Raw genomic sequence first — 14,615 nt, 5'->3', positions numbered from 1 at the left:
CAGAAAATGGGTGGCAGCCAGCATCTCTCTGAGAACTGGTGTCATTCTTGAAGAAAAGAAATATAACAAAGAGAGCAGAGCCAGAGGGGATCAGTTACCTGTCAGGTAAGGCTTGTAGTACCGTTGGCATCAAAACTCCAGAAATTGCCTTGTACAGAATTGAGTCACAAACTCCCACTATATTCACTACAGTTGAAGAGCCCAGTACGGGCAGCATATGAGGAGGCATCCCTTGCCAAAAGTGCAGAAGAAAACTTTGAACCTGCAATCACGAGAAGAAGCAGGAATGTTAAAATTAAAATAATCAAAGGCCACAAATACCATTCTCTTTAAATGATCCTGCTTACACAGCATTTGTTTTAGTCCCAGAGCTGGGCTAATGGGTTGCAACACAGGCAAGGCATGTTCCTTAACTAGACAGGCTTGTACTGTAACGCAGCACACAGTGGGATAATCAACCAAAGGGTGAGGAGACACTCGGGGCTGGTGACAGGGAGTCTTTGTGGCACTACAGAAGAGACGCTCATGGAAATCACTATATTTTTACCTTCCATCAGTGGCTGATGAGTTTAACTCTTTGGCTTCCACATGTCAAGCCTTTTTCTCTCTCTTTGCACTCTGTCCCTGTGTACAAAGGAATACAATCTAGGCCTTGGGGGAGGGAGGGAGGGAGGGAGGGAGGGAGGGAGGGAGGGAGGGAGGGAGGGAGGGGATAGCAAATGGCTTACAAGGGTCAATATACCATTTTCTGTCTTTGCTTTGGAAAGAAACACTACACTTTTGGATTTTATCTTTTCTTCACTATGAAGGAAAATGGAGAAAAATTGCCAAAAGGCAAAAAAAAATAGAAAATAGGGGAGAGATTTCAGATGCAGCAAAATATACCTCTGAACATCTAAATGTAGGAAATAATGGTGTAATTCAGAGAATGACATGATCAGTTCCACAGGGGTCAGAGCACCAGCACTCACAAATGATAACTTTCTGCATGCAATCTGTAGTGAAGTATGCAACCACACCACATGTACCAAAGAGTATTTGCCATTTATATATTGTTGCTGCTCAGCCCCTTCCCTACCATAGATCCTGATAAGCCTGATAAAATACAGCGTCTTGCTCTTAAGAAACTATTCTGAGACTCACCCAGCTAAATTTCCTGGATGTGTCAGGTATTTTTCTCACATGGAAACTTCTAGACTCAATACAATGGTGCAAAACCAGCTTTAAACCAGAAGAGTGTGAGAATTAAACAGTAAGAAGAAGAAAAGTAAGGAATTTTTCCCATTGTTCAGAAGACAGAGTCAAAAGACCCATTTCCTTTGATTTTTTTTCCCCTCAGGATCTGAATATCATACAGTATCTCTATAGCCAAATTTGTTATCCTAGATAAGAAGCCATCCTCCCATGTAATATAAACCTGCTCACATTCCAGTAACATTTTATTTTTCAGCTCTAATTGTAGAGTTGTTTGCATGCACTGCCAGAAATCCCTGAGGTTCAGTCAGATATGACCAGGTACAAGCCTTACCCATCTCTAAGAGATGGTATTAACTGCTGAGCAGAGTGTGTGTGTTCCTAGCTGCACTGCAGTACAACTGAGCAACTGGAGACTTTAGCTATGGCTCTCTGGGATATCTGGGAGGCTGTAATCCCCCCGCCACTCTGCATTGTTGTTAACAGACCAGCAGAGCTCACTGTTGTTGCTGTGACACCTGCCCTGGCTCTGCTGAGCACTCAGAGGAATTCCTTCAGACAGCTCAGTCCCAACATAAAACTTTGAAAACTTGTGGTGAACACACTTTTCGAGTTGTAAGAACTGGATTGTCCAACTTCTTGTAAGAGGATATTGCTACCTTAATCCTGCTGGAGAATAGAGGGCAAAAAATTCTCATTGTTTTTGTTCCTCCAACTCACCCAGTGTTATAAGTGAGATTTAGTGCTGTCGGTCACATATTAGATACCCAAGTGCAGCTATTGTTCCTTGCTCCTGAAAAGCACTGAGCACCACAAACCCCTAAGTCTGTAATATAACGTACGAAATAAGGTCTCAAATCCATTGATACCTTACATATCATTAAACTGCAACTGCAGTTTCTAACCATACCTCATCAAAGTTTGCTCTTATTACAGTGTCTAGTATCCTCTGACAGTGAGTCCTGTACATCATAATAAAGGTAGAAACCTGAAAAAGAATGAGGGAGACACACAAAAGATCATTCTACTTTAAGAAATCCACTTCTAAAATATCAGAATACAGAACACAGAAAAAAGTTTTTTCCTTATCTTATATATGCAGAACTGCAAAAATAATGAAATCAGTTAAAGTGTATGCAGATTAGCTGTAAAATGAGTTTTCTTCCCAAAAGTAAATTCTCCCTTTGAATTCATGGATTTTTCTGTCAATAGGATTCTTCAAATGTAAGAGGAGCAAAAAGCCTCAGTGAGATCAAAGACGAGAATGTGGCCCTAATTAGGACATAAAGAACTAAAAAACCCTATTCTTTTGTCCCCTTCACATTGATACTGCACATGTGAATAGAACCAGAAACCTAGCAAGCTCAGCCAAGAGGAGCCAGAGCATTTTTGTCATATGTGCTGATAGGATTCTCTGAATTTCTGCTCTAGAGGAACAAGAAATGCACCAAGTCCCTTTCTGCTCAAGAAAGAATTAGAACTGTTTGTCAGTTTGCCATCAAGTGTGTTCACAGATTACAAGGCTGTAATATATTTTAAAAGTTGCCCTCAAACATCACATAATTCGAAAAGCTGCCCTGCTGTATGTAATGTAACTTCTACAAAAATGTGCACGGGCATTAGAAATATTGTACAGCTGATAGTGTCAGCTCCCCTTTTTAAGGGAAGATATTTCTTCCTACTAGATCAAGTAATTCAGCTCCCCATAAATCAAGTCAAAGCATTATTAAACTTACTCTAGTTTAAAGTCTTTATATATTAGACAAAGCTTTCATCCAGAGCAGAGGAAAAAAAAAAAAGCTGAGACAAGCTGAGAAAAGATTTCCAAAGTGTTACCTTCTCCTCTGGCAGACTGGCTGGCAGATTTAGATCTTTGACATTTGGAAACTCTGGCAGCAATGTTCCCAGTTTGGATCGTGGTGAATACGCCACTGTCTGTTTGGTTACTTCTTTTTTTCCTGTTTCGTTGACCCAGGCTGCTCCTTTTTTAGAATACATCACATCATAATACTGGGAGTTTTCTTTCACTGCAATTCCATAATAATGGTACCTGATACATAGAGATGTATATTTTATAAAGCAGATTGTTTTAAATCTAAAGAAAAATACAGAGAGGCAAAGGAAACTGATAATGCGAATGATTTCTACAGCAAAATGGAGCAATAGTTTATACATTATTAACGAGCATTGATTCAGCAGCAGAATACTGTCTTAATATATTGAACTTCAAGTTTTCATTCCTTGTGGTAAAAGTAAGGTGACTGTTGTAGGGCAGGAAAATGATCTGCTTCCACTTCTTAATTAAAAAAAAAAATCCTAAAGCTACTTGTTGGCAGAGCTCTGCTCTGCAGCTGCTCCTTTAGTTCAGCAATAAGCAGAGGTACAGACCCTCTGGACTGGCCCTACTGTTGTTATTTCAGCTCCCTGATTCTCAGGCTGTTGAGGGCTGGTTTGGTCCCTGAAAAGCATAAGTCTTTATTGCAAATGAGTTGATCAGAAACGTTTCAAAAATTGAAAACCCTTCAAGGGAAAGAGGGGGAGGAAAAGGCTTGTGCTGGAAAGCAATGAAGAACAGGAAATGTACAGTTCCAGTTATTTGCTTCACACCCTAACAGCAGCACTGGGCTTTGTTCAGCAAGGGATAGGACACTAACTCTGTCTGTGAGGCCACATTGGGAATTACAGTGTGGCTGTGACATAGAAATAGATCAGTAGCCTTGTGGCACAAGTTTGTGCTACCCCTCTTCAAAGCTGTCAGCATCATAATAGGTGCTGGTGGAAGTGCTGGTTATCAAGAAAAACTCTTGCAACAAAGCAGCAGAGATTTTTTCTTAGCCCTTCTGTAATTTCCTAACTTTTATTTCAGTTTCTCAGCTGCAGACACCCAACCCATCAGCTAAATTAGCAGTGATTACAAAAGGCATCACAAGATTGCATTGCTGGTATACTTTTGCTTCAGCCAAATCCTACACAGACTTTTCAATGATCCTCCACTTCTCTCCTTATAGCCTATCAAAAGTCTATCAGATCATCATGAAACTCTGTCTTCTGGATCCCACTATGATGGCACAAAAAGTTTCCATCTCTGGATGCTTCTTTGACTCTTCAGCCAGTTACAATTCCAGAGCTCTCCATGACATGTGTTCATTCAAATAGACACAAATTCACTTGAGCCAGTTTTACAAAGGTCATCAATCAAATTAATTAAAGAGTAGCTTGTAAGTGATGGTAGTTTAAACTAACCAGTGACTTTTCCCTTTTCCCACTCACAGTCATTCACCCATAGACCAGTGCGTGTCATAATCCCCAGCAGAAAATAGTGGCAAAGAGCCGGAAGCCCAAACTTTTCTATCAGCAGACATGGGCTGAGAGGAGGCCTGGGGTGTTGTGGCAAATTTCTAGTACATGACTCCTGGTCATACCCACCGAGGACATTCCCTATTTTCCATTAAAAATAAAAGCTATCTTGAACTTAACATTGAATAATCCGAGTGACATATCTTAAAACATTACACTGACATGGTATGAATGAAATTTCCTAGCTTCAATACCTGAGAAAGCAATAGTATTGGCTCCAAATTTTCCCATCAGAGCTCAGGTCAAAATATGCACTCTATACAAGAAACCATGCTCCAGATTGTTCCTAACCTGTTACAGTTAACTAATGGCAAGGGGTTACAACACCAGCTGTAGATGTTTGGCTTTTTTTTTTTTTTTTTAGCTTGAGTGGTAACACCTCCAGCTCTTGGTTTTAGTGCCCAGTTTAGTCCTTGGCAGCTGCCAGGCAAGCACTGCATGTAAGAGCCATAAAACTCACACATAAACTGTGTGCTACACTTGGGGTGGGGGAACCCAAAAGGAAATGCTCGAGGGAGCAAGCAGCACAAATTGCTCAGGGAAAGGCAGGAAGATGAAAAAAGTCAGAGCAAGCAGGATTGAAAGGTCTTGTATAATTTAAACTTGGGGTCAGCCTTGTATCAAGTTTTGTCTTAAATCAGTGAAGAAAAAAAAAGCAAACCTGGGAAATGTAGTAGAATTTCACTGTGCAGTGCTTAAGTCCTGGTATATTTCACATAGTAGCAAAATGCATAGAAGAGGTTTCTATGTAGCTTCAAAATCATATAGACAGCAGCAGCAAAATTAACTCCAAAATTTTTCTGCATAGCTTCTTCTTTCAGTAATTTTACTATCCCAAAGGGCAAAAACTCACTGGAGTAGTTTACACAGATTCTTTTCCAATTATTTTTTCTATTTCTATCAGAAATAAAATCAACTTAGCAAAATAAACAGGGCTTGAAATTTTGATATGTTGAAGAATAATATGCAGACAACAAAATCGTTTTTATGTTAAAGTGAAATACTTTTTATTCTCATCGATCTGTTATATTCAGCCCTTCTTTAAAGAAAGAAGCAAAATTCCCTTCACACCATGTAGCTTCCACTGGTTTAATTCACACCTTGTGTACCAAATCGAAGAGTTTCAGACTACAGTACAGAAAGAAATTGGCTTTTATGTTCAGCTGCCTTCTCACGGCTCACCTGTGGTGGAACTGTTTTTAAGCTCAGTGCAACAGAGAACAGCTGCATGCTCACATCAATAAACCAGCTGCAAAACAGAAAGCTCACAACTGATGAGCAAGAGTACAGCACCATTGTAGCTCTGAACTTTGTAATGCTACAAGGCAGCCGTGCTATAAAAAGACTGAAGGCAGAACAGTGTGAAGTCAGAAAATCTTAACCACTTCTATGGCTGAATTTCCTTTGGCAGTAGTAGGGAAGCGGAACGAAAATAATACTGCCAGCAACCGGTCAGCACAGTTGGTGATAAAGGGACTGAAGTGTTAATGCCTGAAGTAATTTCTTTACATAACACTTAACTGGAATGCAGTCAGATGTTCCTGAAAACAAAACCGGAGCTCAGTTACAGCTGTGTTGGGTCTACCAAGAAGTGTGTTTATCTTAAGTATGCAGGTAGTCTCTGTGTGTACGACAGAAACCCCTTATTTGCTAGATACGGAGCAGAACTATTGCACAAGTGCATGAAAGGTGTATGTGACCTGAAAGCTGCTCGGACAGGCAGGCAGGTTAGAGGGAAATTGTGCAAGAAATATTAAGTCTCAGTGAGAGTAAAGAGACAGCTTTTGGAGGTGCAACACACCCCTAGTCAGCAGATCAAGAGCATCTTGCCCTCTCCTGAAGAGAGGCTCCTGGAGCAGTGAGAGGAGCTCCAGTTTGGAAATAAAGCAGCACTCATCCCTTACATTAAATGGAAGGACAAGTAACAAAAGTTGTAGCTGATGCCAGAATGATTTGGTGGCCAATATGGGGTACTCACGTGAATGTTTCCACAAAACAACTTGTACACGTCTTGGGTTTTGTAACCAAAAAAAAAAAAAAAGTTTATCCTATTCCATCTGTTGAAACCCAGCTGGGGAGGTGTTTTTTTCTTTGTTGTAACTCCAGAAGGGAGGGGGTAACCGCCTTCTCTGATAACAAGCCAGCTGTTAAAGACTGGGTGGGGCGTTGTTTCTTATCTTTGTTCAATCTTCCACTACCTCCCAAGCCAGCTGTTAAAACCGAGTGGGGCATTGTTTCTTATCTCTGCTCACCCTCCCATTCCCTCCGTGGGGATATCTTCTGTTAATGGGCCATTAAAGCTCACCAATGACATGACACATTACATCATCCCACTGTGAGATGCTCTACCCAGGGAGGAGGAGCCAAACCATTTCCACCTAGAAAAAAAGGAGCCACAAGTGTCACCAGACATCCAGTGTTCCCACAGGACTCCCGAAGGAAGACTATACCCATCTCTGGACCCTTTGCTCTACAGGACCATCTCTGCTTCCAACAGGACCACATCTTCCACTCCAGGAGGGCTTACTTTTGGACTGTTTCCAACACCCTGACTAACAGGGTGTCAGATTGTATTCTGACTCTGTCAGCGGTCTTTTGTATTATTGCATTTATTTTATTTTATTTTACTTCTTCATTTTCTCTTCCTATTAAATTGTATTTCTGACTTGGAGTGTCTCACTGGTTTTGCTTTCAAACCACTACAACACACTTTCACTCATCTTTATGAGCCTTCGCAAAACTTGTACTCGAAACCAAATCCTGACTCTCTGATTACGGTCCTATCATGCTTTCCTAGTATACTGTTGGGCTAGCTCAGAATTTCCACTTGAGAGATTTCTGGTGGCTTTGATGAGTGATGTTATGGCAACTCTGAATTTGCATTTGGGACCATTCCCAAAATCAAATCTTCAAATAACTGCTTAAATATGTCTGCTCTAGAAAAAGAAAACTTAGTTATAAAAACTAAGAAAATATCAAGATGGGGGTAGAGCATTTTGTCCCATCAAAGAAATACTGCTTGGTATGGACCACTTACTAAAAGAGCACAGTAAATCGGTCTTTAATGGCATTACTTTTAGCTTTTTTTTTTTTTAAGGTCATTCTTTAGTATGTAAGTTCAATCCTAATAGCATGTTTCATTCTCAGCATTTAGCCATATTGTGTTTTTCAGGCTTTGAAAGAGAAGCTTTACCAACAAAATTTTGCAAACACACCATCTCACATTTTTGTTTCCTCTTCCACAATTTTTCACTCGTGATCCAAGACACTACACTTTTGCTACTCTGTAGGATTCTGTGAAAGCTAATCAAGAAAAGCAGATTTTATTATGTGAGGGGCTTTATGCTTGCCACAAAAAGTTTCAAAGCTCTCCAGAAAAATTTCTTGGAGTCCACAAGCAGAAAAAAGTGTAAAAACATCCCTGTGTCCTCTACATAAATTGGGAGAATCACATCTTATCAACAATAGGAAAATGTCAAATACCCCAGGAAGCACATACTTAATTCTAAATCAGTTTCTCAGTCTGGAATTAGGATGAACTGTTTTCAGAAAATACTGTCTTTTGGGCAAGGCAATAAGTGAATTCTTCAATCACCTAAAGGTATGTTGGATTTCATTAGATGGGAAAAATGGTGGTTAAATACAGGTTTGTGGACAGTTTCAGTTTAGGTCAATGCATGTTCCTACCTAAATTCTAAAGAGCATCCTAACACTTGTTCTCTAGCCTAAAACATGATGCTAACCAGTTGTTATTTCCCAGCCTCCAACTGTAGCTCTACACAATCCTGTGTGTGAATGTCCTTTACATAGTGTAAAGTGAGTTGAGATGAAAAACAATATGGAAAATATTGTTTTTACTAAGCAATTCAGTAAGGGGGCTCCATTAGACCACCTTTGCAGGATCACTGCTGAATATATAAGATAATGTCAAGACTACAATAGAACCTCCATCAAAGCTGTTTTTAAGTTCCCAACTGCACAAATTGTTCTCATTCCTGTTCTCATTCCCCATTCAGTAAAGGCAGAGCCAGATGGGGCCCTGTCAGAGATGATAATACCATACACTGCTTACTTTGATTGGCCTCTGGTTCCAAGTCTTCTTGTTGTTAGTTGTGGAAACTGTTGCCTTATTATCTGTAAATAAATAGAACTGATATTAAGACAAATGGAAAAGCACGTTTACCAACACCCAATTTAATATGGACTTATAAGACAGAAAAGCAGAAAAACTGTACAGTGATGTCAATAAAATACGTGATATGAGAAACTGGAAACAAAGCTCTTGAATTTTTCCATTACTGAAAGATGGGAAAGAGACTTTAAACTTCACTATAATTCCATTAACTACCATTAATTTAAATACTTTCGGAAGTTACCGGAGTATAACATTTCTTTAAAAATCTAAGATCAGTCCTGCTTTTAAGCTAAGGAGGACCATGATTAGAATTGACCAAATACTTATTTATGTCACTTTTTAGGATCAACAAAGTTCTCTACAGACCTTCACAAACCTGCCATGAAACCCTTCTTTTTCTAAAAGATGATTCTCTGAAAAGATCTTGATATTTGACTGGGGCATCATTTCTACCAAGGAAAACTCATCATGGCGTTTGTAAAGATACCTCATAATCAATTTATCCTCTATGGAAAATAAGTGGATCTCAGAAACAGCAGGATGTCACAAAGAATCCAAAGTCTAGTGTGTCAGCAGACATTAAAACAACATTTCTTCAGCACTAGTTGCATTTAAGGAGATAAATCAATGAATGTAGATTGTGCCTTAAGTCATCAGAGCCTCTATCAACCAGGCTAATCCTGATGAAAAAGTTTTGCTCTTGTTGCTAGAAAGGAGATGCTCGGCACCTCACAGGATTGAACCAGATTCTCACTGGGGTCTTCAGTAGGAGGAAAAGTTTTCTGCGAGAACAAGCGTGCAACAAAAACTGCAGTAAACCTCGAGGAATTTACTTGCGAAGGACTTACTTCCTTTTAAAATTTGTACTCCATTTAAATTATGTTTTTGTTACATAAATTGCTCAATGCTTCCTCTTTGGGGGGGTAACACCAACTAATATTAAAGGAAGACAAGCCTGCAAGATGGACTATAACTGTTCAACTAAGAACAAAGTCAATTTTAATTGATCAAATAATATAGATTTTTTTTTTCTCCGTTAGCCATTTTCCCACCATGATAAATATTTAATCCTGATTGATGACTGAAAGCTTTGGAACACTTATTTAGATCAAAAAGTGCTATATAAATAAAGACATTGCAATGTCACATATTTGTCCATTTCTTCTGTATTTTTTGGGGGGAGTGAGCAAAGGTACAACCATCTTCCCTCAGTATAATGTAAAAATTGACCTGTGTTGGTTTCCAAGAGCTTTGCACAACGTGGCTGATGTCAAAAATGCAGCAAGGACTCAGAGTCGCTAGGTTGTTCAGCTTTAATTTCTGGAGCAAAACTTCAGCAAACAGTAAAACACTTTTGTGGAGCTGTGAAAGTTCAGCCTAGCTGTTTGATAAATGAGCAGACAGGCAAGCAGTCCTTCTTTCTTTTTTTGTATGGATTCAATGAAGCCTGCCTAAAGAACACCACATGCTGTTCCAGCTACTGATCTAACATTCCGCAACATCTCAGCCTTCCAAATTCCCTTTAATTACACATTAATCCCACCCCTCTCTCTTTCATTTTCTGCAGACAGGGTTGGGGGCTCCACAAGGCTGTGGGAAAAAAGGCAGTGTTGAAGAACTACTTTCTGAGGATGTTTTTTTGGGCTAGGGGATTTTTTTTAAGGTTGGTTGTGTTCGTTTCTCGATTGGTTTTATGGGAGGTTTTTTTGTGTCAGTTGTCATTCAGAAAATACCATCCCTCTCCAAAAGCTGCTCTTACAGCAGTTGACTTAATGTTAGAGAGAGTTTTACTTTATTTTCCCTTTTGGAACAGCATCAAACCATATTACTTTCAAGTCTTTCTAGTAGCAGTGAAGTGTTACAATGCACACTGTAAATGCTACTTTATGAACCATATGCCGTGGGAGTTACTGGGATTTAAATAAATCAGCCAATTTCTACATACCAGGGCAGAGGTGAGCAGGAAAAGAGAATAATAATGAAGCAGTTGATCAGTTCTTTTCTTTCTTTCTTTTTCAAATGCAGCACATTTGAAATAAGATACATCCCTCAGAATGTATCTTAAAGGTATGCATCACTTAAAACACTATTTCCCGGTAATTTACAAAACAAAACATAACAAAAAAAAAGAGAATAATCAAGAAAAGCTTTGGAACAAAAGTCAGGGCTTTTTAATCTAATGCTGCATATATAACATATAACATGGTATACTTACACCTAGGTGCTTGTACACGTATGCGTGGTTTTTAACGTCTGTGTTTGAAATAAAACAAGTCAAGTACTAAAAGAACTCTCTGTTCATATAAATGTTTGTATTCAGCTATTTGCTTATGCAAATGTCTGTGCAATGATACTGGTAAAGGCAGGAAGATTACCCTGAAAGGGGAGAAGTCGTCAGATCAGGCAGGACAAAGTGGAGTTCACAGTGTGCTGAAATCAGTGGAAAAAGCAGAGAACCCAATATGTGGTTTTTAAAAATTTAGATCATTGTCAACCTGAAAAATCGCTGCACAAATATGTCACAGTTGGTTTAATGTTTATTAATGTTTAAAGACCTATAGACAAAATGTGTTAATTTTACAACGGGGAGGGAAGTGGGTTCTAATTGTCAGACATGAAAATCCAGGTTTGGATCTGAAAACCAAGTTGGATCATTTTCCTCCCATCACTGCAGTGAGGTTTGCACAAGCAAATGAATCATGACCAGACCATGCAGTCTGAGCTGCTTTCTGAATGGAAAGTCCCTGTTCTCACAGCAGCTCTGGCTTCTCAACAGAAACAGTGGTAAAAAGATCTCATGGGTGGTATCCAAGGGAATTTTGGAGTGAACGGATCTTTTACCATTGTCCTTCAGTGGAGCTAAAATTTCATCTCACACTTCTCCAAAGTGACCATAATTCCAGCTGCCCTGTGAGATCTGCTGAGTAAAAAGGTATAGGTTTTACATTTTCCAAGTAAAATTTCACCTAAGTTACATGGCACTTTTGACTTTGGGCATTATTTTAGGCTACCAGTCCTTTTGGTTTTGAAACAGATGTAGACCAGAAATTTCACATGGAAATATCTTCCATTCCTGCTACGTCAGCCTCAGAAATAAAAAAGTTCCTGCAATTTCTTTCTCAGTTCCTGAACTTCAGTGTGTTCTCCCTCTCTTTTCTCTGTACTCTGCTAAAGACATGATCTCGCCTTCTGCCTACAGAAGATCTTTTATGCCTTTCTTGATTAAAAACAATAATATTAGGAACTGCTTTATCTTCTGGTGAGTGCCTACTGCATATATAAGATGAAGATAGAAGTCATTACATTATAAAACAACATATAGATCACCATTTTCAGGGGACTAGTATATCCAGGTCAGGATTTGTTTAATATTGCTGCAGACGATCCTGACAAATGGTTTTTGGGATGTCTGTGCAGGTAGATCATCTAGGAAGATAATAGGATTTTTTTTTATCCCACTTCAGCTTTTTTAACATAGCAGAGGTGTCTGAATAAACTTGAATTAAATATCTAGTCATTTGTATTTTTGGTCATTCTAAAAATTAAATGGGTTACTTGAGCAGCTGTGTAAAACACAGGGAACTTTATAAGCAACAACTAGAAAAATTCTTCGGTAAGTGTCTATATTAGAGACTGCACAATCTGTTAACCTTAGGCACTGCTAACTGCAGGAGCTGCTCTGTTACCCACAAATGGCTTCAAGGGTGCATTCCTTCAACCTGATTACTGCCAGCTGTCATTTCTGCCGCTGCCTCTTTCCAGTACTGCAACATTACAATGAAAGCAGATCCAGGCTCAGCATTAAAATGAGGAATTACAGAATCACAGAATGGCTTAAGTTGGGAGGGACCTTAAAGATCACCTTATTCCAAACACTCTGCTATGGGCATGGACATTCTGCTTTCACCGCTATGCTGTGACCCATCACTCCTCATCGCATTCACTATCAAACTGTGAAGTCTGTGTTTCCTGATTATTCCATCTAAAATCGTCTATGATATGTCAAAACTACCCAGGGAAAAGAAATCTTATAAACCATGTTATGTGTCTGTTGCAAACAAATAAGGATGGAAGAAACCAGAGATATCTGGAAACTTCTGAAGTAACTTTTTTCCTCCCTCCTTTGTCAAAATATCGAGTTTTCCTCTGGGGCAAGAGGCAGAGGATGGCTTTTAGAAGTCTTTTTGCTAGAATAATTTAAATTTCTGCTTTTCAAAAGGCATGATCATTTTGTTAGTGCACCTGATCTAGAGGGATGTTATTCTTCATTACTCATGTTCCTTTCTATTTGACATAATTCTAGCCTTGCTTCTAGAACTTCACAAAGTAGAGAAATAGTATGAAATTAGGTTTCAACCCAGCAATTTCACACTGCTAGAATGAGAAATGGATTCCAGGCTCTGCACTCCCTAGCGCTGTGAGAATCTGGAGAATTTCTACATACTATGGAGTAAATTCTCTTTCCTCCCATAACAATTCTTCACAACAGGGCCTGGTTCTGTTTCTCTCAATTCAGGTTTCAGGTGCCATATCTAGACAGCATGCTTTTCTTTTAGGAAGTCAGGTATAAAAGATGTATGTTTATTTACCAACTTCTATTGTGGTGTTTCAATCTTAATATTCTTTGCCATGGCAGCAGCAAAAAAGTCATGGATATCAAACATAGCTGTATTCTCACAGTGCTGTGCTTTCCTAATTCTCATGGCTGTGAAACACAAGCAATACTGATGTCCTCAATCTTACACGTGAAGGGTTTTTGGCTCGTTTGTCTTTGACCCAGTACTGTTCCAGCTGGGTTGTTCCAGAGTTTCCCCATCTGCTTCAGTGATTTTCAGAACCCTGCTCTGAGACAGGTGTTATTCTTAACACCTGTGTTAAGAGGCTCCTTTCAGCTCAAAATGGCTTGGAGTTTATTCAACATCATACAGTCCTGAAAAAATTGTCAAGAAAATTTGCACCAAGACACATCCACTGATAGGAAGGAGCATAATCAAAGCAGTCCAAAACACCATTTTTCTCTCTCAAATCCCCCAAACTATGTAAACAAAAGGAGAAGAGGCATGACTGTGTCTATACCTTCTCTACCCTCTGCTTGTTTACTTGCGTGGCCAGGAGGGAAGGCTGCAATGTACAGGCTCAGTACTCTTGACCGCAGATCTGTTGTCTGTTAAGATTCAATAACCTTCCCATTTCTTTCCACTTATTTTCCTAAGTTTTGGAATAGGACATGGCCTAGCTCTAGGATTAGAACTTGTTTCTAGCACTGATACGGCTCAACTGATACTGCAAAGCAAGGCAGAAAAACCTGCTGGCCTTTTCTCTAATGTCTGTGCCCAACTTTGCCTGCTATGGAGATTAGATTCTTTGAGAGAGTCCAACTGAACTGGACACTGCAATGGAGCTCGTGATACCTCTCCTCAAATTCATCCTTGTAAAACCACATCCTCCTTCAGCAGTTCCTCTGGCCAGATAGAATTCAGTCTAAGGCATGATCAAACAGATTACTGCATCCCAACAAAGCTGCAAACACTGAGTGCTCTCCCTCAGATCCTTAGCTGAGCTGCAGCCACTTTTGGTGCTGACTTGCTGAAGCCAAGCAGAACTAAAACCCTGCACAACTCGCCCTGCTCTGTACTGGTGCCAGCACACTGCCTGCCATCACCCAGCCTATCTGTGGGAAAAGGCTGAGCGCCAGGATCCCTGCACTCTGGCAGACCCCGTGCTGTAAGCACAGCCTCTGGGATGTGTAGACAAGGCGTGAGGTAAAGCCGCCCTGGGGTCACTCCATGCTTAAGGCCCAACTGGAAGCCAGATGCTTGAAGTGGCAAAGACACTAAAAATCCCATAGCTGTAAGGGCATTGAGAAAGGAAAAGTCACTCCAGAGAAACTGAGGTGTCCTCACTGGTTTTCTTACTCCTCAAGCTCAAG

At 39.8% G+C, this 14,615-nt stretch overlaps 1 protein-coding gene across 1 annotated transcript in view; it reads right to left on the bottom strand.

Annotated features, from left to right (window-relative positions):
- RFX4 (regulatory factor X4) overlaps positions 1-14,615 on the bottom strand; it is an 87,906-nt gene that overhangs the window by 35,842 nt on the left and 37,449 nt on the right. The window contains exons 5-8 of the mRNA XM_066183978.1: positions 8,624-8,685; positions 3,031-3,244; positions 2,105-2,182; positions 99-262 (exon numbers count right to left, since the gene is read on the bottom strand). Of these exons, the coding sequence (XP_066040075.1) occupies positions 99-262; positions 2,105-2,182; positions 3,031-3,244; positions 8,624-8,685 (518 nt within the window). The remainder of the gene's footprint in view (positions 1-98; positions 263-2,104; positions 2,183-3,030; positions 3,245-8,623; positions 8,686-14,615) is intronic.

Source organism: Chamaea fasciata, unplaced genomic scaffold (assembly GCF_029207755.1).
Source record: "Chamaea fasciata isolate MVZ Bird 193981 ecotype frontalis unplaced genomic scaffold, bChaFas1.0.hap1 SCAF_5, whole genome shotgun sequence".
Lineage (NCBI taxonomy): Eukaryota > Metazoa > Chordata > Aves > Passeriformes > Sylviidae > Chamaea > Chamaea fasciata.
The sequence above is the reverse complement of the archived record's forward strand: the minus strand, read 5'-3'. Positions and strand labels throughout refer to the sequence as shown.